The 26,907-nt window shown below is 40.0% G+C and overlaps 1 protein-coding gene across 2 annotated transcripts; it reads left to right on the top strand.

The window, feature by feature from the left end:
* The first annotated feature begins 882 nt into the window (after positions 1-882).
* On the top strand, positions 883-8,750 carry LOC145867202 (C-type lectin domain family 4 member E-like). 2 transcript variants are annotated; one of them, XM_082971254.1, is made up of 6 exons: positions 883-2,451; positions 7,281-7,382; positions 7,547-7,757; positions 7,878-8,020; positions 8,152-8,255; positions 8,375-8,750. In XM_082971254.1, the coding sequence occupies exons 3-6, from the start codon at positions 7,736-7,738 to the stop codon at positions 8,520-8,522; spliced, it is 417 nt and encodes a 138-aa protein (XP_082827380.1). In that variant the 5' UTR covers positions 883-2,451; positions 7,281-7,382; positions 7,547-7,735; the 3' UTR covers positions 8,523-8,750. The 2 variants fall into 2 exon arrangements, with proteins under 2 accessions (XP_082827380.1, XP_082827379.1); XM_082971253.1 differs by lacking the exon at positions 883-2,451 and having other exon boundaries at positions 5,212-7,382.
* The last annotated feature ends 18,157 nt before the right edge of the window (positions 8,751-26,907 follow it).

The raw sequence follows: 26,907 nt of genomic DNA, 5'->3' as shown, positions 1-26,907 counted from the left end.
GCCCCTGTGTTTTTCAATGGGATAGGTTTAAAGGTAATACAACACATCAGGTATCCACTTCCTGTCAGAAAATGTCTCAGGGTTTTGCCTGCCAAATGAGTTCTGTTATACTCACAGACACCATTCAAACAGTTTTAGAAACTTTAGAGTGTTTTCTATCCATATATAATAAGTATATGCATATTCTAGTTACTGGGTAGGATTAGTAACCAGATTAAATCGGGTAAAAAAATTTATCCAGACGTGCAAATGCTGCCCCCTAGCCCTAACAGGTTAATCTAACCACACTGTCCGATTTCAAAAAGGCTTTACAACGAAAGCAAAACATTAGATTATGTCAGCAGAGTACCCAGCCAGAAATAATCAGACACCCATTTTTCAAGCTAGCATATAATGTCACAAAAACACAGAAGACAGCTAAATGCAGCACTAACCTTTGATGATCTTCATCAGATGACACACCTAGGACATTATGTTATACAATACATGCATGTTTTGTTCAATCAAGTTCATATTTATATCAAAAACCAGCTTTTAACATTAGCATGTGACGTTCAGAACTAGCATAGTTCCGGTGAATTTACTAAACATTTACTAAATTACTCACGATAAACGTTCACAAAAAGCATAACAATTATTTTAAGAATTATAGATACAGAACTCCTCTATGCACTCGATATGTCCGATTTTAAAATAGCTTTTTGGTGAAAGCACATTTTGCAATATTCTAAGTACATAGCCCGGCATCACAGGGCTAGCTATTTAGACACCCAGCAAGTTTAGCACTCACCAGCTGGGTACTCTGCTGACATAATCTAATGTTTTGCTTTCGCTGTAAAGCCTTTTTGAAATCGGACAGTGTGGTTAGATAAAGGAGAGTCTTGTCTTTAAAATGCTGTAAAATAGTCATATGTTTGAAAAATTGAAGTTTTTGTATTTTTAAGAAATTTGTAATTCGCTCCACGCCTATCATTGGATATTGGAGCAGGTGTTCCGCTAGCGGAACGTCTAGATGTAAGAGGTTAAATCGGGTACGTTTTTTATCCGGCCGTGTAAATACTGCCCCCTACCCCCAACAGGTTAACACTGAGCACATGTGACAGACGTGACAGAGTCTGGAGACGCCGTGGAGAACGTTCTGCTGCCTGCAACATCCTCCAGCATGACCGGTTTGGCGGTGGGTCAGTCATGGTGTGGGGTGGCATTTCTTTGGGGGGCCGCACAGCTCTCCATGTGCTCGCCAGAGGTAGCCTGACTGCGTTAGGTACCGAAATGAGATCCTCAGATCCCTTGTGAGACCATATGCTGGTGCGGTTGGCCCTGGGTTCCTCCTAATGCAAGACAATGCTAGACCTCATGTGGCTGGAGTGTGTCAGCAGTTCCTGCAAGAGGAAGGCATTGATGCTATGGACTGGCCCGCCCGTTCCCCAGACCTGAATCCAATTGAGCACCTCTGGGACATCATGTCTCACTCCATCCACCAACGCCACGTTGCACCACAGACTGTCCAGGAGTTGGCGGATGCTTTAGTCCAGGTCTGGGAGGAGATCCCTCAGGAGACCATCCGCCACCTCATCAGGAGCATGTCCAGGCGTTGTAGGGAGGTCATACAGGCACGTGGAGGCCACACACACTACTGAGCCTCATTTTGACTTGTTTTAAGGACATTACATCAAAGTTGGATCAGCCTGTAGTGTGTTTTTCCACTTTAATTTTGAGTGTGACTCCAAATCCAGACCTCCATGGGTTGATAAATTGGATTTCAATAAATTATTATTGTGTGATTTTGTTGTCAGCACATTCAACTATGTAAAGAAAAAAGTATTTCATAAGATTATTTCATTCATTAAGATCTAGGATGTGTTATTTTAGTGTTCCCTTTATTTTTTTTGAGCAATGTATAATCAAACTAAGGGTGGTGGGAGTCATATCATGTATTATATTATCACACTAAGGCTGGTGGGAGTCATATCATGTATTATATAATCACACTAAGGCTGGTGGGAGTCATATCATGTATTATATTATCACACTAAGGCTGGTGGGAGTCATATCATGTATTATATTATCACACTAAGGCTGGTGGGAGTCATATCATGTATTATATTATCACACTAAGGCTGGTGGGAGTCACGTAGTGACCAGGGTTGTGCTAATTTCACAATTTCCCCTTCACTGTGGTTGACTGATAAAGAGTTTCACTACCTAAAGTCACACAGACGCAGGACTTTGCGGGGAGAAGACACAGCTATAGACGTATATTAGAGTTGAGGTTAGAAGTTACTGTATTTCACCACAAGTGTGTTAAGATGTCAGAGGGAGTCTATGAAAACTCAGATGGATTTGAAGACGATGAGCCTGATGCAATGAAAAACACAGAGATTGATGACCAATTATATTCCAATGTAAGAGCCTTCAAGCCCAGTTCAAGAGATGGAGTTGTTGATTCAGGTAAGATTACACACACACACACACACACACACACACACACACACACACACACACACACACACACACACACACACACACACACACACACACACACACACACACACACACACACACACACACACACACACTAAACAGGTGAGATTGCCATGTAGCAATATGGCTTTGTTCTGGACGACTGTGTGATCACGCTCTCCGTAGCCGACGTGAGTAAGACCTTTAGACAGGTCAACATTCACAAGGCCGCAGGGCCAGACGGATTACCAGGACGTGTACTCTGAGCATGTGCTGACCAACTTGCAAGTGTCTTCACTTACATTTTCAACCTCTCCCTGTCTGTCTGTAATCCCAACATGTTTTAACCTGTTAGGGCTAGGGGGCAGTATTGACACGGCTGGATAAAAAACGTACCCGATTTAATCTGGTTACTACTCCTGCCCAGTAACTAGAATATGCATATAATTATTGGCTTTGGATAGAAAACACCCTAAAGTTTCTAAAACTGTTTGAATGGTGTCTGTGAGTATAACAGAACTCATATGGCAGGCCAAAACCTGAGAAGATTTCAAGCAGGAAGTGGCCTGTCTGAGAAGTAGTGTTTCATCTTGGCTCTTTTTATTGAAGACTCAGGATCTGTGCAATAACGTGACACTTCCTACGGCTTCCATAGGGTCTCAGAGCCCGGGAAAAAGCTGAACGATATCGATGCAGGCTCTGGCTGAAACACTTTATCGCTTTTGGCAAGTGGCCACACAGAGTACTATGGGCTTAGGCGCGTGCCCGCTTCGACCGAATGCTTTCTTTTCCTTTGTCTGTTTACCTAAAAGCAGATTCCCGGTCTGAATATTATCGCTTTTTTATGAGAAAAATGGCATAAAAATTGATTTTAAACAGCGGTTGACATGCTTCGAAGTACGGAAATGGAATATTTAGAATTTTTTTGTCACGAATTGCGCCATGCTCGCCACCCTTATTTACCCTTTAGGATAGTCCCTAGAACGCACAAACAAAACGCCGCTGTTTGGATATAACGATGGATTATTTTGGACCAAACCAACATTTGTTATTGAAGTAGAAGTCCTGGGAGTGCATTCTGACAAAGACAACAAAGGTAATAACATTTTTCTTATAGTAAATCTGACTTTGATGAGTGCTAAACTTGCTGGGTGTCTAAACTAGCTAGCCCTGTGATGCCGGGCTATCTACTGAAAATTTTGCAAAATGTGCTTTCACCGAAAAGCTATTTTAAAATCGGACATATTGAGTGCATAGAGGAGTTCTGTATCTATAATTCTTAAAATAATTGTTATGCTTTTTGTGAACGTTTATCGTGAGTAATTTAGTACATTCACCGGCAGTGTTCGGTGGGAATGGTAGTCACATGCTAGTCACATGCTAATGTAAAAAGCTGGTTTTTGATATAAATATGAACATGATTGAACAAAACATGCATGTATTGTATAACATAATGTCCTAGGGTTGTCATCTGATGAAGATCATCAAAGGTTAGTGCTACATTTAGCTGTGGTTTGGGTTTATGTGACATTATATGCTAGCTTGAAAAATGGGTGTATGATTATTTCTGGCTGGGTACTCTGCTGACATAATCTAATGTTTTGCTTTCGTTGTAAAGCCTTTTTGAAATCGGACAGTGTGGTTAGATTAACAAGAGTCTTATCTTTAAAATGGTGTAAAATAGTCATATTTTTGAAAAATTTAAGTAATAGCATATCTAAGGTATTTGAAAATTGCGCCACAGTATTCAACTGGCTGTTGAGTAGGTTAGCCCATAGAGGTTAAGCAGACCACCCTGTGCCCAAGAACACTAAGGTAACCTGCCTAAATGACTACCGACCCGTAGCAACAGTTAGTGGAAGGCTGGTAATGGCTCACATCAACACCATTATCCCAGAAACCCAAGACCCACTCCAATTTGCATATCGCCCAAACAAATCCACAGATGATGCAATCTCTATTGCACTCCACACTGCCCTTTCCCACCTGGACAAAAGGAACACCTATGTGAGAATGCTATTCCTTGACTACAGATCAGTGTTCAACACCATAGTACCCTCAACGCTCATCAATAAGCTAAGGACCCTGGGACTAAACACCTCCCTCTGTAACTGGATTCTGGACTTCCAGACGGGCCGCCCCCCAGGTGGTAAGGGTAGGTAACAACACATCCGCCACGCTGATCCTCAACACGGGGGCCCCTCAGGGGTGCGTGCTCAGTACCCTCCTGTACTCCCTGTTCACTCATGACTGCATGGCCAGGCATGACTCCAACACCATCATTAAGTTTGCCGATGACACAACAGGGGTAGGCCTGATCACCGACAATGACGAGACAGCCTATAGGGAGGAGGTCAGAGACCTGGCCATGTGGTGCAAGGACAACAACCTCTCCCTCAACGTGATCAAGACAAAGGAGATGATCGCGGACTACAGGAAAAGGAGGACCGAGCATGCCCCTGTTCTCATCGATGGGGCTGTAGTGGAGCAGGTTGAGAGTTTCAAGTTCATTGGTGTCCACATCACCAACAAACTAACATGGTCCAAACACACCAAGACGGTTGTGAAGAGGGCACAACAAAATCTGAAAAGAGGGCACAACAGACTGAAAACATTTGGCATGGGTCCTCAGATCCTCAAAAGGTTCTAACGCTGCACCACCGAGAGCATCCTAACTGGTTGCACCACTGCCTGGTATGGCAACTGCTCGGCCTCCGACAGCAAGGCACTACAAAGGGTAATGCATACAGCCCAGTACATCACTGGGCCAAACTTCCTGCCATCCAGGACCTCTATACCAGGCGGTGTCAGAGGAAGGCCTTAAACATTGTCAAAGACTCCAGCCACCCTAGTCATAGACTGTTCTCTCTGTTATCGCATGGCAAGCAGTAACAGAGTGCCTAAGTCTAGGTCCAAGAGGCTTATAAACAGTTTCTACCCCCAAGCCATAAGACTCCTGAACATCTAATCAAATGGCTACCCAGACTATTTGCATTGTCCCCCCCCTTTTTTACCCTGCTGCTACTCTGTTTATTATCTATGCATAGTAACTTTAATAACTCTACCTACATGTACATATTACCTCAATTACCTCGACACCAGTGCTCCCGCACACTGACTCTGTACCGGTACTCCCTGTATAAAGCCCTGCTATTGGTATTTTACTGCTGCTCTTTAATTATTTGTTACTTTTATTTATTTTCATTTTTTTGTATTTTTCTTAATGGGCTACGGGGGCAGTATTGAGAATTTTGAAAAAAATATGTGCCCATTTTTAACTGCCACCTACACCAACTCAGAAGCTAGGATATGCATATTATTACCAGATTTGGATAGAAAACACTCTGAATTTTCTAAAACTGTTTGAATGGTGTCTGTAAGTATAACAAAACTCATATGGCAGGCAAAAACCTGAGAAAACCTGAGAGAAAAAAAGAATTTTGTGGCTGTACTATTTTTTTTTAATCATTGTTTAATAGATACCACAGTGAGAAAGGATTCATTTCGCAACTCCTACGGCTTCCACTAGATGTCAGCGATCTTTATAAAGTTGTTTGAAGCGTCTATGATCAACAGAGACCGGATGACAAGGAAGGGAAGTTGACCTCCCTGGGATGTCGTCACTTCCATTATTGCCTGCACCTGCTCAATCATGTAACTCGAGACAATTTTCAAAGATGTTTTTCTAGACACAGGAGCGGTCGTGTTGAAACATTACTGATGTTTGACGTTAAAAATGGCTCTAAAGATTGATGCTAAACAACGTTTGACATGTTTGAACGAACGTAAATAGATTATTTTTTAAAACTTTTTTAACTTTTCGCCGTGACTTCCCACCCCCCGCCCGCACTACTTTTGAGTAGCCACCGAAGCGCTAACAACATGGAACAACTTGGAGTTATTTGGACATCAATTATGAACTTTGTCAAAAGAAACCACATTTGTAGTGGACCTGGGATTCCTGGAAGTGCCAATGGATGAAGATAATCAAAGGTAAGGGATTATTGACGATAGTATTATTGATATTAGCTGGTTACAAGATGATGCTAACCTATATAGCCTAGCCTATTGTTCTTAGCACAGCACCCGGTTTATTGCAACTTGTGATTTCGCAGTAAAGTTATTTTGAAATCTGGCAATACAGTAGCATTTACGAAATGATAAACTATTATTATTTGAATCACAATATTATAATTTACCAATGTTTTCGAATAGTAATTTTGTAAATTGTAACGTTGTTCACCGGAAGCACTTCAGAGAAGAAAAAAAATCTGAATTTCACGCTACTGTAAAATGCTGTTTTTGGATATAAATATGAACTTGATGGAACAAAAAATGCATGTATTGTATAACATAATGTCCTAGGAGTGTCATCTGATGGAGATTGCCAAAGGTTAGTGCATCATTTTAGCTGGTTTCTGCTTTTGGTGACGCCTGACCTTGAATTGAAAATGGATGTTTGTACTTTTGTGGCTATGTACTGTCCTAACATAATCTAACTTTATGCTTTTGCCGTAAAGCCTCTTTGAAAATCGAACAATGTGGTTGGAATAAGGAGATGTTTATCTTTTAAATGGTGTAAAATAGTTGCTTGTTTGAGAAATTGAAATTATTAGATTTTTGATGTTTTGAATTTCCAGCCTTGTTAGCAATCCCGTCTCGGGGTTCATTGCTAACCTGTAGCCCCAACAGGTTAAAACACCTGTTGGATACGGCGCATGTGACAAATACAATTTTATTTTATTTATTTGTCCCAATCGTGGATGATACAGTAAAACACATTACCAAATACCATACTTTAATAATTTGTGATTCAGTACATTTCCAGTGGTGGAAGAGACCCTCTGGAGTAGCTGCTTTGTGTCTGGGGCTGCTGTCTGTCCTCCTACTGACTGGGATCATAGGCCTGTCTGTCTACTGTAAGTTTAGTATTTTGTCACTGAGACTTAAGTAGAATACTTAATCATCCTTAATCATCCTTAATCATCCTTAATCAACCTTAATCATACTTAATCATCCTTAATCATCCTTAATCATCAATGGTGTGGTAGTTACATGTTTGATTAACTTTTCCCTTTTACAGATGGAGTAATTGGTCATCACGACTCAACAGAGAGAGACCAGCTACAGGCCAGTTACAGCCTTCTGACTAAAGAGAGACCAGCTACAGACCAGTTACAACAAGCTGACTAAAGAGAGAGACCAACTACAGACCAGCAGTAACACCCTGACTAAAGAGAGAGCCCAGCAACAGAAAGAGAAAAATGATCTCATGAGAAAGTTCTCTAATCTGAGTGAGTTTACCAAATAAATGATCATAACATCATATTTCTAATATGCAGTCAACTTGTGTTTGTATTCTAAAATAATAGGTGCAGAATAATAAGATGGAAATTCATGTTTTTGTCTTGTAGAACAAACCTGCCCTAAAGACTGGAAGAAGTTTGAATCCAGTTGGTACTTCCTGTCTACTGAGACTAAAACCTGGGGGGAGAGCAAAGATGACTGTCTGGAGAGAGGAGCAGACCTGGTGATCATCAACAGTGATAAGGAACAGGTGAGAGAGAAAGAGAGAGAGATATGGCGGGGGGGTTATGATCAAACATCCCTTGGTCAGTAATGTATCTTCCAGTATTTAACACATGTAGTCTATAGTAGTTGACAATATCAGCTCTTTCTCACCAACAGGAGTTTCTCTTCCACCTCAACAAGGGTTTCTGGATTGGTCTGACTGACACTGTTACTGAGGGGACCTGGAAATGGGTGGACGGCAACCCACTGACCACCCCAAAGTAAGAGACTACTGCTCTAACAACTCTGACCACCGTGTAAGGGGTAGGACTGATTCTGTGTTGTTCATACTCTAGGTTCTGAGAGAGTGGTCAGTCTAACTGTGTTATTTCTACTGCAGGTACTGGGGGAGTGGACAGCCTAATGGTGGTGGAGTGGAGAACTGTGTGTTGTTAACTCACAGTTCATCAGACCAAGGACCATGGCATGACTATCCGTGTTCATTTAACCGTTCCTGGATCTGTGAGATAGTTCTTTCTCACTTTTAGTTATGATGTTGATTGTCATGCTGAAAGTCATGATACCAGCTACAGGGCCTTCAGAAAGTATTCACTGCCTAGACCTTTTCCACATTTTGTTGTTTACACGCTGTATTTTTTAATCGATTAAATTGAGATTTTACTGTCACTGTCCTACACACAATAACTCATAATGTCAAAGTGGAAATATGTTTTTCTTTTCTTTTTTACAAATGAATAAAAGATTTAAATCTGAAATGTCTTGAGTCAGAAAGTATTCAACCCCTTTGTTATGGCAAGCCTAAACACGTTCAGAAGTAAAATGTGCTTCCGTTGACACATAATAGGTTGCATAGACTCACTGTGTGAAATACAGAGTACAGTATAAAATAGAAAGGAGGACCAAGGCACTCTTCATATAATTGATTAAAATGCCTTTATTAGTATGGCATGTTCAATAGAAACAAGGTTTTAAAAATCTGACGCGTTTCGGCTGCATGGCCTTCGTCAGGGAGTACAAAGAAATAATACAATGTCCTCCTTTGAACAGCTTTTCCCAATTAGCCCTAATTTGAAGAGGGAGTGGTTAAAATTGATTGGACACACCTAGTAAGCAATACTATACACATTAAAAAGTGAAATACTGTAGCTATGTTATCAAAAAAATACAACTCCAAGCTAGAAGTATCAGAACACTTAGAAAGGTAGTTCTAACCTTAAACATGACTGGGAGAAGTGTGAAGAATAAGAAAGCAATATATTCCATAGTACACTAGAACACAGCCAAACATGAACAACAACAGTCTAAACATAGCTGAGGGCAATTGAGCAAAATGTCCACTAGATGACAGCAAATGGACCTATCACAACCCTACAGGAATGGTGAGAAATCCATATCTTCATGTAAACCAGGGTATTTAGTGGCTTGTAGTTTGTAAATCCATATCTTCATGTAAACCAGGGTATTTAGTGGCCTGTAGTTTGTAAATCCATATCTTCATGTAAACCAGGGTATTTAGTGGCCTGTAGTTTGTAAATCCATATCTTCATGTAAACCAGGGTATTTAGTGGCCTGTAGTTTGTAAATCCATATCTTCATGTAAACCAGGGTATTTAGTGGCTTGTAGTTTGTAAATCCATATCTTCATGTAAACCAGGGTATTTAGTGGCCTGTAGTTTGTAAATCCATATCTTCATGTAAACCAGGGTATTTAGTGGCTTGTAGTTTGTAAATCCATATCTTCATGTAAACCAGGGTATTTAGTGGCCTGTAGTTTGTAAATCCATATCTTCATGTAAACCAGGGTATTTAGTGGCCTGTAGTTTGTAAATCCATATCTTCATGTAAACCAGGGTATTTAGTGGCCTGTAGTTTGTAAATCCATATCTTCATGTAAACCAGGGTATTTAGTGGCTTGTAGTTTGTAAATCCATATCTTCATGTAAACCAGGGTATTTAGTGGCCTGTAGTTTGTAAATCCATATCTTCATGTAAACCAGGGTATTTAGTGGCCTGTAGTTTGTAAATCCATATCTTCATGTAAACCAGGGTATTTAGTGGCCTGTAGTTTGTAAATCCATATCTTCATGTAAACCAGGGTATTTAGTGGCCTGTAGTTTGTAAATCCATATCTTCATGTAAACCAGGGTATTTAGTGGCCTGTAGTTTGTAAATCCATATCTTCATGTAAACCAGGGTATTTAGTGGCCTGTAGTTTGTAAATCCATATCTTCATGTAAACCAGGGTATTTAGTGGCTTGTAGTTTGTAAATCCATATCTTCATGTAAACCAGGGTATTTAGTGGCCTGTAGTTTGTAAATCCATATCTTCATGTAAACCAGGGTATTTAGTGGCCTGTAGTTTGTAAATCCATATCTTCATGTAAACCAGGGTATTTAGTGGCCTGTAGTTTGTAAATCCATATCTTCATGTAAACCAGGGTATTTAGTGGCCTGTAGTTTGTAAATCCATATCTTCATGTAAACCAGGGTATTTAGTGGCCTGTAGTTTGTAAATCCATATCTTCATGTAAACCAGGGTATTTAGTGGCCTGTAGTTTGTAAATCCATATCTTCATGTAAACCAGGGTATTTAGTGGCCTGTAGTTTGTAAATCCATATCTTCATGTAAACCAGGGTATTTAGTGGCCTGTAGTTTGTAAATCCATATCTTCATGTAAACCAGGGTATTTAGTGGCCTGTAGTTTGTAAATCCATATCTTCATGTAAACCAGGGTATTTAGTGGCCTGTAGTTTGTAAATCCATATCTTCATGTAAACCAGGGTATTTAGTGGCCTGTAGTTTGTAAATCCATATCTTCATGTAAACCAGGGTATTTAGTGGCCTGTAGTTTGTAAATCCATATCTTCATGTAAACCAGGGTATTTAGTGGCCTGTAGTTTGTAAATCCATATCTTCATGTAAACCAGGGTATTTAGTGGCTTGTAGTTTGTAAATCCATATCTTCATGTAAACCACGGTATTTAGTGGCCTGTAGTTTGTAAATCCATATCTTCATGTAAACCAGGGTATTTAGTGGCCTGTAGTTTGTAAATCCAAAAACTTTCCCTTTGGTTTAACTGTTTAAGACGGTCCCCTTTTCTAATAGAGGCCGGAATGTGATCAATACCCATAGCTTGTAGGGAGGCAGGGTTGCCATGGTGTAAGGACTTGTAGTGCCTTGCCATGGGGTAGTCTTCATTGCCTACCCGTATAGCGTACTTGTGTTCCGCTAAGAGGTCTTGAAGGCGTCTCTAGGTGTGTCCAATTCATTGTGTAACCACTCCCTCTTCAAATTAGGGCTAATTGGAAAAGCTGTTCAAAAGAAGTCATTGTATTATTCTTTGTACTCCCTGACGAAGGCCATGCAGCCGAAACGCGTAGGATTTTTAAAAACTTTGTTTCTATTGAACATAACATACAGATAAAGGCATTTTAATTAATTATATGAAGAGTGCCTTTGTCCTCCTTTGTTTTTAATAAATCATATTAATGTGTACAGTCCAACATGTAATGTTGTTGTGGTATATAATAAATCATATTAATTTGTACAGTCCAACATGTAATGTTGTTGTGGTATATAATAAATCATATTAATGTGTACAGTCCAACATGAAATGTTGTTGTGGTATATAATAAATAACATTAATTTGTTCAGTCCAACATGTAATGTTGTTGTGGTATATAATAAATCATATTAATGTGTTCAGTCCAACATGAAATGTTGTTGTGGTATATAATAAATAACATTAATTTGTACAGTCCAACATGAAATGTTGTTGTGGTATTCTCCAATAATAAATCATATTAATGTGTACAGTCCAACATGTAATGTTGTTGTGGTATATAATAAATAACATTAATGTGTTCAGTCCAACATGAAATGTTGTTGTGGTATATAATAAATAACATTAATTTGTTCAGTCCAACATGAAATGTTGTTGTGGTATATAATAAATCATATTAATGTGTTCAGTCCAACATGAAATGTTGTTGTGGTATATAATACATCATATTGATGTGTACAGTCCAACATGTAATGTTGTTGTGGTATATAATAAATCATATTAATGTGTTCAGTCCAACATGTAATATTGTTGTGGTATTCTCCAATAATAAATCATATTAATGTGTTCAGTCCAACATGTAATGTTGTTGTAGTATATAATAAATCATATTAATGTGTACAGTCCAAAATGAAATGTTGTTGTGGTATATAATAAATCATATTAATGTGTTCAGTCCAACATGTAATGTTGTTGTAGTATATAATAAATCATATTAATGTGTACAGTCCAACATGTAATGTTGTTGTGGTATATAATAAATCATATTAATGTGTACAGTCCAACATGTAATGTTGTTGTGGTATATAATAAATCATATTAATGTGTTCAGTCCAACATGTAATGTTGTTGTGGTATATAATAAATCATATTAATGTGTTCAGTCCAACATGTAATGTTGTTGTGGTATTCTCCAATAATAAATCATATTAATGTGTTCAGTCCAACATGTAATGTTGTTGTAGTATATAATAAATCATATTAATGTGTACAGTCCAACATGAAATGTTGTTGTGGTATATAATAAATCATATTAATGTGTTCAGTCCAACATGTAATGTAGTTGTAGTATATAATAAATCATATTAATGTGTACAGTCCAACATGTAATGTTGTTGTGGTATATAATAAATCATATTAATGTGTACAGTCCAACATGTAATGTTGTTGTGGTATATAATAAATCATATTAATGTGTTCAGTCCAACATGTAATGTTGTTGTGGTATATAATAAATCATATTAATGTGTTCAGTCCAACATGTAATGTTGTTGTGGTATATAATAAATCATATTAATGTGTACAGTCCAACATGTAATGTTGTTGTGGTATATAATAAATCATATTAATGTGTTCAGTCCAACATGTAATGTTGTTGTGGTATATAATAAATCATATTAATGTGTACAGTCCAACATGTAATGTTGTTGTGGTATATAATAAATCATATTAATGTGTACAGTCCAACATGTAATGTTGTTGTGGTATATAATAAATCATATTAATGTGTTCAGTCCAACATGTAATGTTGTTGTGGTATATAATAAATCATATTAATGTGTACAGTCCAACATGTAATGTTGTTGTGGTATTCTCCAATAATAAATCATAAGTAAGTAGCCCTCTCATTCCTATTCCCCATAATATTGTACTATAAGTGTCTTTATTAAATGCTTTAGGTTAAAATAATTACTCTTCGACGATTTTTGAAACACATTTTTGACGTCTCTGTGCGTTACGCACCTATACTGTGGGTCTCCCATCCTCCTCAACAACAGAAATGTCTAATAACGTCTAATACAATTCATCATTAACCTGTTACATCTAGACGTTCCGCAAGCGGAACACCTGCTCCAATATCCAATGATAGGCGTGGCACGAATTACATATTCCTCAAAAATACAAAAACTTCAATTTTTCAAACATATGACTATTTCACAGCATTTTAAAGACAAGACTCTCCTTTATCTAACCACACTGTCCGATTTCAAAAAGGCTTTACAGCGAAAGCAAAACATTAGATTATGTCAGCAGAGTACCCAGCCAGAAATAATCAGACACCCATTTTTCAAGCTAGCATATAATGTCACAAAAACCAAGAAGACAGCTAAATGCAGCACTAACCTTTGATGATCTTCATCAGATGACACACCTAGGACATTATGTTATACAATACATGCATGCTTTTTTCAATCAAGTTCATATTTATATCAAAAAACAGCTTTTTACATTAGCATGTGACGTTCAGAACTAGCATACCCCCCGCAAACTTCCGGGGAATTTGCTAACAATTTACTAAATTACTCACGATAAACGTTCACAAAAAGCATAACAATTATTTTAAGAATTATAGATACAGAACTCCTCTATGCACTCGATATGTCCGATTTTAAAATAGCTTTTTGGTGAAAGCACATTTTGCAATATTCTAAGTACATAGCCCAGCCATCACGGGCTAGCTATTTAGACACCCGGCAAGTTTAGCACTCACCAATATCAGATTTACTATTATAAAAGTTTGATTACCTTTTGTTGTCTTCGTCAGAATGCACTCCCAGGACTGCTACTTCAATAACAAATGTTGGTTTGGTCCAAAATAATCCATCGTTATATCCGAATAGCGGCGTTTTGTTCGTGCGTCCCAGACACTATCAGAAATGGTAAATCAGGGTCGCGCGCATGGCGCAATTCGTGACAAAAAAAATCTAAATATTCCATTACCGTACTTCGAAGCATGTCAACCGCTGTTTAAAATCCATTTTTATGCCATTTTTCTCGTAAAAAAGCGATAATATTCCGACCGGGAATGTCCATTTAGCTAAACAGAGGAAAGAAAACAAAGCTTTCGGTCGACGCGGGCACGAGCCTGAGTCTCACAGTACTGTAACCAGCCACTACCCAAACGCACTACTTTGTTTCAGCCAGAGCCTGCAAAGCCACGATTCAGCGTTTTGCCGCCTTCTGAGAACCTATGGCAGCCGTAGGAAGTGTCACGGGACAGCTAAGATCCTCACTCTTCAATAAACAGAGACAAGAAGAACGACACATTGTCAGACATGCCACTTCCTGCATGAAATCTTCTCAGGTTTTTGCCTGCCATATGAGTTCTGTTATACTCACAGACACCATTCAAACAGTTTTAGAAACTTTAGGGTGTTTTCTATCCAAAGCCAATAATTATATGCATATTCTAGTTACTGGGCAGGAGTAGTAACCAGATTAAATCGGGTACGTTTTTTATCCAGCCGTGAAAATACAGGTTAATAATTCTGCACGTTTTCTGTGATCAGAAGCCTGATTCTACTCACTGTGGTAGTGTGGAAGTGTTGAACTGTATTATTTGGCCGGTGGTCCTGTTGTCCCCAGTCCCAGTGGTGAAGATAATGTCTTAATTGAGCTTCTTGTCTGTGACTGAGATACGTAATCTGCACATTTACTAAAACGTCAGCTCTCATCTCTCCCAATGTTCTCAATGTCAAACGATGAAGGCCGGGTCGTTTTTTTTCATGATTGCAACCCAGGTCATTTTAGTCGGCTGGCCCTCGCTACATATTCGTCGCCAGACCCACTGGCTCCAGGTCATCTACAAGTCTATGCTAGGTAAAGCTCCGCCTTATCTCAGCTCACTGGTCACGATAACAACACCCACCAGTAGCACGCGCTCCAGCAGGTACATCTCACTGGTCATCCCCAAAGCCAACACCTCCTTTGGCCGCATTTCCTTCCAGTTCTCTGCTGCCAGTGAATGGAACGAATTGCAAAAATCACTGGTTGGAGACTCATATCTCCCTCACTAACTTTACACATCAGCTATCTGAGCAGCTAACCGATCGCTGCAGCTGTACATAGTCCATCTGTAAATATCCCACCCAATCTACCTACCTCATCCCCATATTGTTTTTATTTACTTTGCTGCTCTTTTGCACTCCAGTATCTCTACTTACACATCATCATCTGCTCATCTATCACTCCAGTGTTAATCTGCCAAATTGTGATTACTTTGCTACTACGGCCTATTTATTGCCTTACCTCCTCAAGCCATTTGCACACACTGTATATAGACTTTCTTTTTTCTTTTGTGTTGACTGTACGCTTGTTTATTCCATGTAACTCTGTGTTGTTGTATCTGTCGCACTGCTTTGCTTTATCTTGGCCAGGTCGCAGTTGTAAATGAGAACTTGTTCTCAACTGGCCACCTGGTTAAATAAAGGTGAAAAAAAAGATCCTATATCATAATGAATCAGATTACATGGAGAGGGGGAACCTGATCCTAGATCATAATGAATCAGATTACATGGAGAGGGGGGACCTGATCCTAGATCATAATGAATCAGATTACATGGAGAGGGGGGACCTGATCCTAGATCATAATGAATCAGATTACATGGAGAGGAGGGGGGACCTGATCCTAGATCATAATGAATCAGATTACATGGAGAGGGGGGACCTGATCCTAGATCATAATGAATCAGATTACATGGAGAGGGTGGACCTGATCCTAGATCATAATGAATCAGATTACATGGAGAGGAGGGACCTGATCCTAGATCACAATGAATCAGATTACATGGAGAGGGGGGACCTGATCCTAGATCATAATGAATCAGATTACATGGAGAGGGGGGGACCTGATCCTAGATAATAATGAGTCAGATTACATGGAGAGGGGGGACCTGATCCTATATCATAATGAATCAGATTACATGGAGAGGGGGGACCTGATTCTAGATCAGCAATCCAACTCTGGGACACTGCCTGTATGAAACCGAACAGCAGGTGTTTACTGCCCTCTAGTGGAAGATACCAATAAAACACTTTACTATCAGGGTGGGGAGATGGCTGATTGAAACAGAAAGTAAAGTTGTTCTTTTGTACAGGATCCATTTTGAGACGACAGAGCAGAAAACACTATATGGAGATTATTGAAAAATAAAGTAAGTATTTCTGAACATTAATTTATTCTAATGGACAGAGTAAGATAATGAATACCTGGAATGAGATATTTCTAGTTATTAGAACTGCTATTTGAGCTGAGTTGCTGACAGACAGCAGTTTTCAAAGTGGAAACTAATCAGTAGGTCTACATGTTATCAGTAAAACGTCTGGTAAAGATGGTGGAGGAGCTTTTACATTATATAGTTTTATGTTTATCTCAGGGTTTCTCAATCCTTTTGTTCTTACCAGCACTTACACACCTGATTCAACTAATCATTAAATATTTTAAGACAGTTTAATATTTGAGGCATACAAATGAACATTCTCAAATTAAAACCTTTTGGGTTTGTAGGCCTGTTAACAATTATTAAAGTCCTACAGTAACTCACATTTTGGAGGAAAAAAACACAGGTAAACTTGGTTTAGAGTAAATTATATGTTTATCAAAAATAATGTAAGAGAAGAAACGCGTCTGGGTTTAGAACTCTGGGTTTAGAACTCTGTGTCTCAGTGCCCTGCGACAGTGGGAAGTTCGTTTTGCATGGCCCGGTGCTACAGGTGAGTGGAGTTTAATGTTAAGGAACAATGGAATGGTCTAAAATGCGTAAACTCTGCTCACGCGGGGAGCCGGGCAATGCAAAACGAATTCACCCAGTGACCGTTACATTATTTCCTTATATGAAACTGAAAGTAACTTTGTAGCCTACGCAGTTACAAAATGTCTGTTGAAACTGTGGCTCATATGTCTCTAGAACGTTAGAACAGTGGTGGAAAAAGTACTCAATTCTCATACTTGAGTAAAAGTAAAGATACCTTAATAGAAAATGACTCAATTAAAAGTGAAAGTCACTCAGTAAAATACTACTTCAGTAAAAGTCAAAGTATTTGGTTTCAAATATAATTAAGTATCAAAAGTAAATGTAATTGCTAAAATATACTTAAGCATCAAAAGTAAAAGTAAAGTAGTGATAATTTAAAATTCCTTTTATTAAGCAAACCAGACGGCACAATTTTCTTGTTATTTTAATTTACGGATAGCCAGGGTCACACTCCAACACTCAGACATCATTTAAAAATGAAGCATTTGTGTTTAGTGAGTCCTCCAGATCAGAGGCAGTAGGGATGACCAGGGATGTTCTCTGTTTAGTGAGTCCTCCAGATCAGAGGCAGTAGGGATGACCAGGGATGTTCTCTGTTTAGTGAGTCCTCCAGATCAGAGGCAGTAGGGATGACCAGGGATGTTCTCTGTTTAGTGAGTCCTCCAGATCAGAGGCAGTAGGGATGACCAGGGATGTTCTCTGTTTAGTGAGTCCTCCAGATCAGAGGCAGTAGGGATGACCAGGGATGTTCTCTGTTTAGTGAGTCCTCCAGATCAGAGGCAGTAGGGATGTTCTCTTGATAAGTGTTGAAATTGGACCGTTTTCTGTCCTGCTAAACATTCAACATGTAACGAGTACTTTTGGGTGTCAGGGAAAATGTATGGAGTAAAAAGTACATCATTTTCTTCATGAATGTAGTGAAGTAAAAGAGAAAGTTGTTAAAAATATATTTCTCAAAGAGATAATGAATGAATGAGAACAATTGACATTCAAGAATTAGTCACTGTGTTAACCACAACCAACATGCTGGATCTCTGTTTAGTTGTCACTGTGTTAACCACAACCAACATGCTGGATCTCTGTTTAGTTGTCACTGTGTTAATCACAACCAACATGCTGGATCTCTGTTTAGTTGTCACTGTGTTAACCACAACCAACATGCTGGATCTCTGTTTAGTTGTCACTGTGTTGACCACAACCAACATGCTGGATCTCTGTTTAGTTGTCACTGTGTTAACCACAACCAACATGCTGCATCTCTGTTTAGTTGTCACTGTGTTAACCACAACCAACATGCTGGATCTCTGTTTAGTTGTTACTGTGTTAACCACAACCAACATGCTGGATCTCTGTTTAGTTGTCACTGTGTTAACCACAACCAACATGCTGGATCTCTGTTTACAGGGGTCAGTGCTCTAAAATGAGTCTCTCTGGGGAGAGAGAGGAGGGGGGCCCTGCCTCTAAAATGAGTCTCTCTGGGGAGAGAGAGGAGGGGGGCCCTGCCTCTAAAATTAGTCTCTCTGGGGAGATAGAGGAGGGGGGCCCTGCGTCTAAAATGCGTCTCTCTGGGGGACATGACACCAAAGCTAAGCGGTAAGATGACAATTTTATGAAGAATTGATTTAGTTTATTTCCTAAATAATTAGCTGTCTTAAGGTGAATGCACTTACTGTAAATCTCTCTGGATAAGAGCATCTGCTAAATCAGGGGTTCTCAATCCGGGGTCTGCGGAGGTACTGCAGGGGTTCTGCAGGAAGCGTGGGGAGTGGTGGTGGATCCAGGGAGAAAACTAAACTAATATTCTGAAATGTCATTGTGGTCTTATGTTCCCATCTATTGGAATTATTTAGCAACTGCAGTAGTGCTGAATTTTTTTTTTATTCCTTACTAAAGTAGTAATTACTGAGAATTACTAGTTAATTGTATCACTTACAACCATAAAATAACAACTTATACCATAACAAACAATTAAACTGACATAAACCAAAATCACTATATATGTAGTTATTTAGTTAATTACCAAATTGAGCCGGTCGGTCACATTTGAGAGTGACATATAGCATTTTGCATAAAAAAACATGATTTTTGTCTCTCTGAAATGAAAAAATCAAGTGATAGATTTTAAACAAATCCTTGTCTGTGAGAGATGTAATAATTAATACATAATTTCTTTAAACAATAAAAGCTCATTTCTGTAAAGTGATATGTTGCGTTTTGGAACTCTTCTTATGTTTCCCATCTGAGATCAGAGTAGATGAGAGATGTAATGTTTGTCTCTGTTGTGTTGAAGTCCAATCAAGCAGGAGAGACCAGCCTCCCCTGTACCCAGCTGTGTGTCCATGAAGAGTGACTGGTCTATGATGCATCCTATATTCTTTAGAGAGGGAGACTTTTCTACTGAACAAAGGTAAGAAGAACTCATGGGTCATGGTCAGTGAGTTAAACAACACTGTCTCTAGTCATTTCTCCTCTCCCATTTTCACATTTCTTTTTGTTGCTTTCATAATCCATAGGCTAATCCTTTTGTCCATTTTCATAGTCCTAAAACAAAATTAAACAAACACAACGTTCCCTCCCTGTGTGTGTGTGTGTGTGTGTGTGTGTGTGTGTGTGTGTGTGTGTGTGTGTGTGTGTGTGTGTGTGTGTGTGTGTGTGTGTGTGTGTGTGTGTGTGTGTGTGTGTGTGTGTGTGTGTCCAGAGGTCTTATAGACATACTATATGACCTGAGTGTGTTAACTCCTGAGAGTCTAGGGGGGAACCATAAACCTGCCTCTCCAACTCTCCCTGACCTGAGTGTTTTAACTCCTGAGAGTCTAGGGGGGAACCATAAACCTGCCTCTCCATCTCTCCCTGACCTGAGTGTTTTAACTCCTGAGAGTCTAGGGGGGAACCATAAACCTGCCTCTCCAACTCTCCCTGACCTGAGTGTGTTAACTCCTGAGAGTCTAGGGGAACCATAAACCTGCCTCTCCATCTCTCCCTGACCTGAGTGTTTTAACTCCTGAGAGTCTAGGGGGGGACCATAAACCTGCCTCTCCAACTCTCCCTGACCTGAGTGTGTTAACTCCTGAGAGTCTAGGGGAACCATAAACCTGCCTCTCCAACTCTCCCTGACCTGAGTGTGTTAACTCCTGAGAGTCTAGGGGGGAACCATAAACCTGCCTCTCCAACTCTCCCTGACCTGAGTGTGTTAACTCCTGAGAGTCTAGGGGGGAACCATAAACCTGCCTCTCCAACTCTCCCTGACCTGAGTGTGTTAACTCCTGAGAGTCTGTAAAGTGATATGTTGCGTTTTGGAATGAAACTCTTCTTATGTTTCCCCATCTGAGCTCAGAGTAGATGAGAGATGTAATGTTTGTCTCTGTTGTGTTGAAGTCCAATCAAGCAGGAGAGACCAGCCTCCCCTGTTCCCAGCTGTGTGTCCATGAAGAGTGACCAGTCTATGAATCTACCTATATTCTTTAGAGAGGGAGACTTTTCTACTGAACAAAGGTAAGAAGAACTCATGGGTCATGGTCAGTGAGTTAAACAACACTGTCTCTAGTCATTTCTCCTCTCCCATTTTCACATTTCTTTTGGTTGTTTTCATAATCCATAGGCTAATCCTTTAGTCCATTTTCATAGTCCTAAAACAGTGTGTGTGTGTGTGTGTGTGTGTGTGTGTGTGTGTGTGTGTGTGTGTGTGTGTGTGTGTGTGTGTGTGTGTGTGTGTGTGTGTGTGTGTGTGTGTGTGTGTGTGTGTGTGTGTGTTTTGTCCACAGAAACCAACAGGAGAGATCAGAGTCAGAGATTCTCAGTGGTCAGTCTTCCCAGAGTCATCAAACAGACCTGGACTCTATATTCAGTGTATGTGGTCCTGTTATGAACATTTGTTTTTGTTTTCCTCAAGTAAAGTTATTATTGTATTAATGAGAAACCAATTCTTCTCTTGCTTAACTTATTTACATGACTTATTTCAGATGCTTGAAGAGAAAATTATGACATTTGTGAAGAACGAGCTGAAGATGTTCAAGAAGATTCTTAGTCCAAAACTCCCAGAAGGCTTTGAGAGTCAGAAGCAGGATGAGGAAGTGGTGGATGCTGAAGATGAGAGGCAGGAGAGCAGTGCCAGAGAGGGGGCTCTGAAGATCACACTGCACGTCCTGAGGAAAATGAACCAGAAGGAGCTCGCTGACACACTGGAGAAATGTAAGATCTGTCTGCCTCATGTTGAATGCTGTTTTATAACATTTAAAAGCTGTGGCTAAAGTACAGCTAAAGTAGATGTGTAACTCAATGATATTGTAGCAGCCTTAACACAACACCTATTGACCTCATCAAGTAGCAGCAGGGATGTGTTGTGTTGATTAATTTAGAGAGAGAGAGAGAGAGAGAGAGAGAGAGAGAGGAGAGTGAGGAGAACCAGAGAGAGGAGAGCCAGAGAGAGGAGAGCCAGAGGAGAGAGGGTAACCAGAGAGAGGAGAGCCACAGAGAGAGACAGAGAGAGAGCCACAGAGAGAGACAGAGAGAGAGACAGAGAGAGAGAGAGACACAGGAAAACCTGGCTCCCTGTAGAGGAAAGGCTGTGCAACCACTGCACAACAGCAGAACCTGAGACGGAGCTGCATTTCCTGACAAAATGTAAAAAATATTAAAAAATGAGAGAGTGTCATTTCCCCAAATTTGAAACCCTTATTCAAGGTTTCAAAGACCTCTCTGATGAGGATAGGCTCCCCGTCCTGTTGGGGGAGGAAGCAGAGAGCTGTGGGTTGGCAGAGCACTACATTGCTGCCTGCCATAAGTTGAGGGACAGTGTCTGACAGACCAACCAACCAATCCCGTTGACAATTTTGATTCTTACTATTTTCATATTGTAAGCTTTGGCAATATGTACATTGCTCCGTCATGCCAATAAAGCGAATTGAATTGAGAGAGACAGGATTGAGAGACAGAGGAGAGACGGAGGAGACGGAGAGAGAGACAGAGGAGAGAGAGAGACAACATTAATAATACCATCAATGATACCAATAATAATATAATCAGTCACACCAGTCTGTAATGCATTATGAAAACATTTACACATTTATACAGTCAGTTAAGTGAAGAAATTAGTATAATTAAAACTTTATAACAGTCCTACAATACTGTAGGCATTAAAACAGATGTAATATTAATATCCTCTGTGTTATTTCTAGATTCAGATGAGCTTGCTGTGATTTGCCAACGTGAACTCAAATCTAATCTAAAGAAGAAGTTTCAATGTGTATTTGAGGGGATCGCTAAACAAGGAAACCCAACACTTCTCAATAAGATCTACACAGAGCTCTACATCACAGAGGGAGGAACAGGAGAGGTCAATAATGAACATGAGCTGAGACAGATTGAGACAACAACCAGGAAACTAGCAAGACCAGAGACTGCAATCAAATGTAACGACATCTTCACACCCTTAACTGGACAAGACAAACTCATCAGAACTGTGCTGACAAAGGGAGTCGCTGGCATTGGAAAAACAGTCTCTGTGCAGAAGTTCATTCTGGACTGGGCTGAAGGAAACGCAAATCAGGATGTCCAATTTGTATTTTCATTCCCTTTTCGGGAGCTGAATTTGATGAAAGAGGACAAACACACTTTCATTGAACTTCTTAATCACTTCTCAATGGAAACCAAACAATCAGGAATCTCCATCTACAACAAGTACAAAGTTCTGTTCATCTTTGATGGTCTGGATGAGTGCCGACTGCCCCTAGACTTCCAGAAGAACAAGATCTGTTGGGACGTCACAAAGTCAACCTCAGTGGATGTTCTGCTGACAAACCTCATCAAGGGAAATCTGCTTCCCTCTGCTCTCCTCTGGATAACTACCCGACCTGCAGCAGCCAATAAGATCCCTTGAGGGTGTGTTGACCAGGTGACAGAGGTACGAGGGTTCAATGATCCACAGAAGGAGGAGTACTTCAGGAAGAGATTCAGTGATGAGGACCTGGCCAGCAGAATCATCTCACACATAAAGACATCAAGGAGCCTCCACATCATGTGCCACATTCCAGTCTTCTGTTGGATTTCTGCAACAGTCCTCGAAGACATGCTGAAACATAAGAGAGAAGAGATGCCCAAGACTCTGACTGAGATGTACACACACCTTGTGGTGTTTCATACCAACCAGAAGAATGAAAAGTATCTTGGGAAAGAAGAGACAGATCCACACTTGAATAACGAGAGCATTCTGTCACTGGGAAAACTGGCTTTTCAACAGCTAGTGAAGGGCAATCTGATTTTCTATGAAGAAGACCTGAAAGAGGCTGGCATTGATGTCTATGATGCATCAGTGTACTCAGGATTGTGCACACAGATCTTTAAAGAGGAATGTGTTCTGTACCAGGAGAAGGTGTACTGCTTCGTGCATCTGAGCATTCAGGAGTTTCTGGCTGCTGTGTATGTGTTCCTCTCATTCATCAACAACAATGAGAATCTAATGGACAAACCACAATCAACATCCAGGAACCTTTCTGCGCTGTTCAGAAAGCCTGAAGTTACTTTCTACAAGAGTGCTGTGGATAAAGCCTTACACAGTGAGACGGGAAACCTGGACTTTTTCCTCCGCTTCCTTCTGGGCCTCTCACTGAAGTCCAATCAGAAGCACTTACGAGGTCTACTGACAAAGACAAGAAGCAGCTCACAGACCCATGAAAAAACAGTCAAGTACATCAAGGAGAAGATCAGGGAGAATCCCTCTCCAGAGAGGTGCATTAATCTGTTCCACTGTCTGAATGAACTGAATGACCATTCTCTAGTGGAGGAGATCCAAAGCTTCCTGAGATCAGGAAGTCTCTCAGAACCCAACCTGTCACCTGCACAGTGGTCAGCTCTGGTCTTTGTGTTGCTGACTTCAGAAAAGGAGCTGGATGTGTTTGACCTGAAGAAATACTCCAGATCAGAGGAAGGTCTTCTGAGGCTGCTGCCAGTGTTCAAAGCCTCCAGTGCATTTCTGTGAGTACATAAAATGACATATAAAATCTAATCATCAGGAAGAAATATTCAGGTTAAAGAAAAATATGCATTATAATATGTGTTTAATTAATATTATATTGAAAACATTGAATAAATGCATTGATTTTCACATTAGTATAACAATATGACCATACAATTCTAGGAGACAGAAGAAGAATCTATATGTTGTTTGGGAGAATAAACCAAATGCATCTGCCATTGTCCTTCTACACTAAATTAACAATGTGTTTGAAGTCATGATCTCTTTGCAGGCTGTCAGGCTGTCTAGTCACAGAGGAAGGCTGTGCTTCTCTGGTCTCAGCTCTGAGGTCAAACCCCTCACACCTGAGAGAGCTGGATCTGAGTAACAATGACCTGAAGGATTCAGGAGTGAAGCTGCTCTCTGCTGTACTGGGGAATCACCACTGTAAACTGGAGACTCTGAGGTCAGTATTATCAGATATGAAAGTACTTTATGCATGTAGTTCTCCCATTTGAAAAAGTCGTAATTATTCGGACATATTACTTATAGTGTATTAAAGTAGTCATAAGTTTAGCATGTTGTCCCATATTCCATGCCTGCTGTCACGTTTCTCTAAGACAGAACCCAGAAGCAGACCAGGACAAGGTGAGTAAAATGAAGGTGAGTATTTATTGGTAGTCTTGATGTGTAATTTGAGTGATCCAGGAGACGAAGCGGAGGTGAGTTGATGAGAGTAGATGGGTGGATTCAATGACGTCACTGTATCCACCGACGGCCAGGCAAGGGAGTTGAATGTTCCGGGAGAATGACTGTAGACAGAGTAAACGGGGGGTGAGTAACCAGTAACAAGAACAAAACAACAAGACTAGCTCAGGAAACATGAGGCTGTTCGTTGCTAACGATCCAGCAGGGAATGGATGTCAGCTCAGAGCTAATGAAGAGGTGATGATCAGGACCAGGTGTGCAGAAGGTTGATGAGATACAGGTGTAGGGTAATCACTAGATCTCCCGCCTAACTTCGTTGCCTAGCAACCAGACAGGGTAATAATATCACTAGATCTCCCGCCTAACTTCGTCGCCTGGCAACCAGATAGGTTTCTGAACGCACCCTTAGACTCCAAACAGAAAACAGTCAGCTCAGGCAGAAACAGACTCAGGAAGCGGGATTCCTGACACCTGCAGTGAGGCTTGTGATTCTACTAACTTGTTGAATTCATTAGCAGGTGGTCTTGGTTGTGTTTTGGATGATGTTTTTCCTAATAGATACTGAATAGTAAATAATGTCCTGTCATTTTGGAGTCACTTCACTTCTATTGTCAGTGACTTCTACATTCATGTGGATGCTACCATGATTATGAATAACCATGAATGAATCGTGAATGATGATAAATGAGAAACGGAGGCACAAAGATCAAACCCCCTCTGTTATTGGTAATGTTGAGAGGTTAGCATGTTTTGTTGTAGCCTCTGTTATTGTAGCTCAGTTGGTAGAGCATGGTGTTTGCAACGCCAGGGGTGTGGGTTCGATTCCCACGGGGGGCCAGCACAGAAAAAAAAAAAAAATGTATGAAATGTATGCATTCACTACTGTAAGTCGCTCTGGATAAGAGCGTCTGCTAAATGACTAAAATGTAAATGTAAATGTAAAAAATTGGTAATGGTGAGAGGTTAGCATGTGTTGTTGTAGCCTCTGTTATTGGTAATGGTGAGAGGTTAGCATGTGTTGTTGTAGCCTCTGTTATTGGTAATGGTGAGAGGTTAGCATGTTTTGTTGTAGTCTCTGTTATTGGTAATGGTGAGAGGTTAGCATGTTTTGTTGTAGCCTCTGTTATTGGTAATGGTGAGAGGTTAGCATGTTTTGTTGTAGCCTCTGTTATTGGTAATGGTGAGAGGTTAGCATGTTTTGTTGTATCCTCTGGTATTGGTAATGGTGAGAGGTTAGCATGTTTTGTTGTAGCCTCTGTTATTGGTAATGGTGAGAGGTTAGCATGTTTTGTTGTAGCCTCTGTTATTGGTAATGGTGAGAGGTTAGCATGTTTTGTTGTAGCCTCTGTTATTGGTAATGGTGAGAGGTTAGCATGTTTTGTTGTAGTCTCTGTTATTGGTAATGGTGAGAGGTTAGCATGTTTTGTTGTATCCTCTGTTATTGGTAATGGTGAGAGGTTAGCATGTTTTGTTGTAGTCTCTGTTATTGGTAATGGTGAGAGGTTAGCATGTTTTGTTGTATCCTCTGTTATTGGTAATGGTGAGAGGTTAGCATGTTTTGTTGTATCCTCTGTTATTGGTAATGGTGAGAGGTTAGCATGTTTTGTTGTAGCCTCTGTTATTGGTAATGGTGAGAGGTTAGCATGTTTTGTTGTAGCCTCTGTTATTGGTAATGGTGAGAGGTTAGCATGTTTTGTTGTAGCCTCTGTTATTGGTAATGGTGAGAGGTTAGCATGTTTTGTTGTAGCCTCTCTTATTGGTAATGGTGAGAGGTTAGCATGTTTTGTTGTGGCCTCTGTAACTTTCTCACTCATTCTGATTCATGATTCATTCATGATATTTCTTAATCATGGCATCATCAGAATTTCGTTTTTAATTGTGAATCACATACAGTTGAAGTCGGAAGTGTACATACACTTAGGTTGGAGTCATTAAAACGTGTTTTTCAACCACTCCACAAATTTCTTGTTAACAAACTATAGTTTTGGCAAGTCGGTTAGGACATCTACTTTGTGCATGACACAAGTAATTCGTCCAACAATTGTCTACAGGCAGATTATTTCACTTATAATTCACTGTATCACAATTCCAGTGGGTCAGAGGTTTACATACACTAAGTTGACTGTGCCTTTAAACAGCTTGGAAAATTCCAGAAAA

This window comes from Salmo salar, unplaced genomic scaffold (genome assembly GCF_965601325.2).
Source record: "Salmo salar unplaced genomic scaffold, fSalSal1 ptg000221l, whole genome shotgun sequence".
Classification (NCBI taxonomy): Eukaryota; Metazoa; Chordata; class Actinopteri; order Salmoniformes; family Salmonidae; genus Salmo; species Salmo salar.
Note: the sequence above shows the minus strand (reverse complement) of the source record. Positions and strands in the feature narration are given on the sequence as shown.

Coding starts and splice junctions, on each gene's coding strand:
- LOC145867202 (XM_082971254.1), top strand. CDS start 7,736: ATGAGAAAGTTCTCTAATCTGA. Junction 7,758..7,877: donor GAGAAAGTTCTCTAATCTGA/GTGAGTTTACCA, acceptor TTTGTCTTGTAG/AACAAACCTGCCCTAAAGAC. Junction 8,021..8,151: donor TCAACAGTGATAAGGAACAG/GTGAGAGAGAAA, acceptor TCTCACCAACAG/GAGTTTCTCTTCCACCTCAA.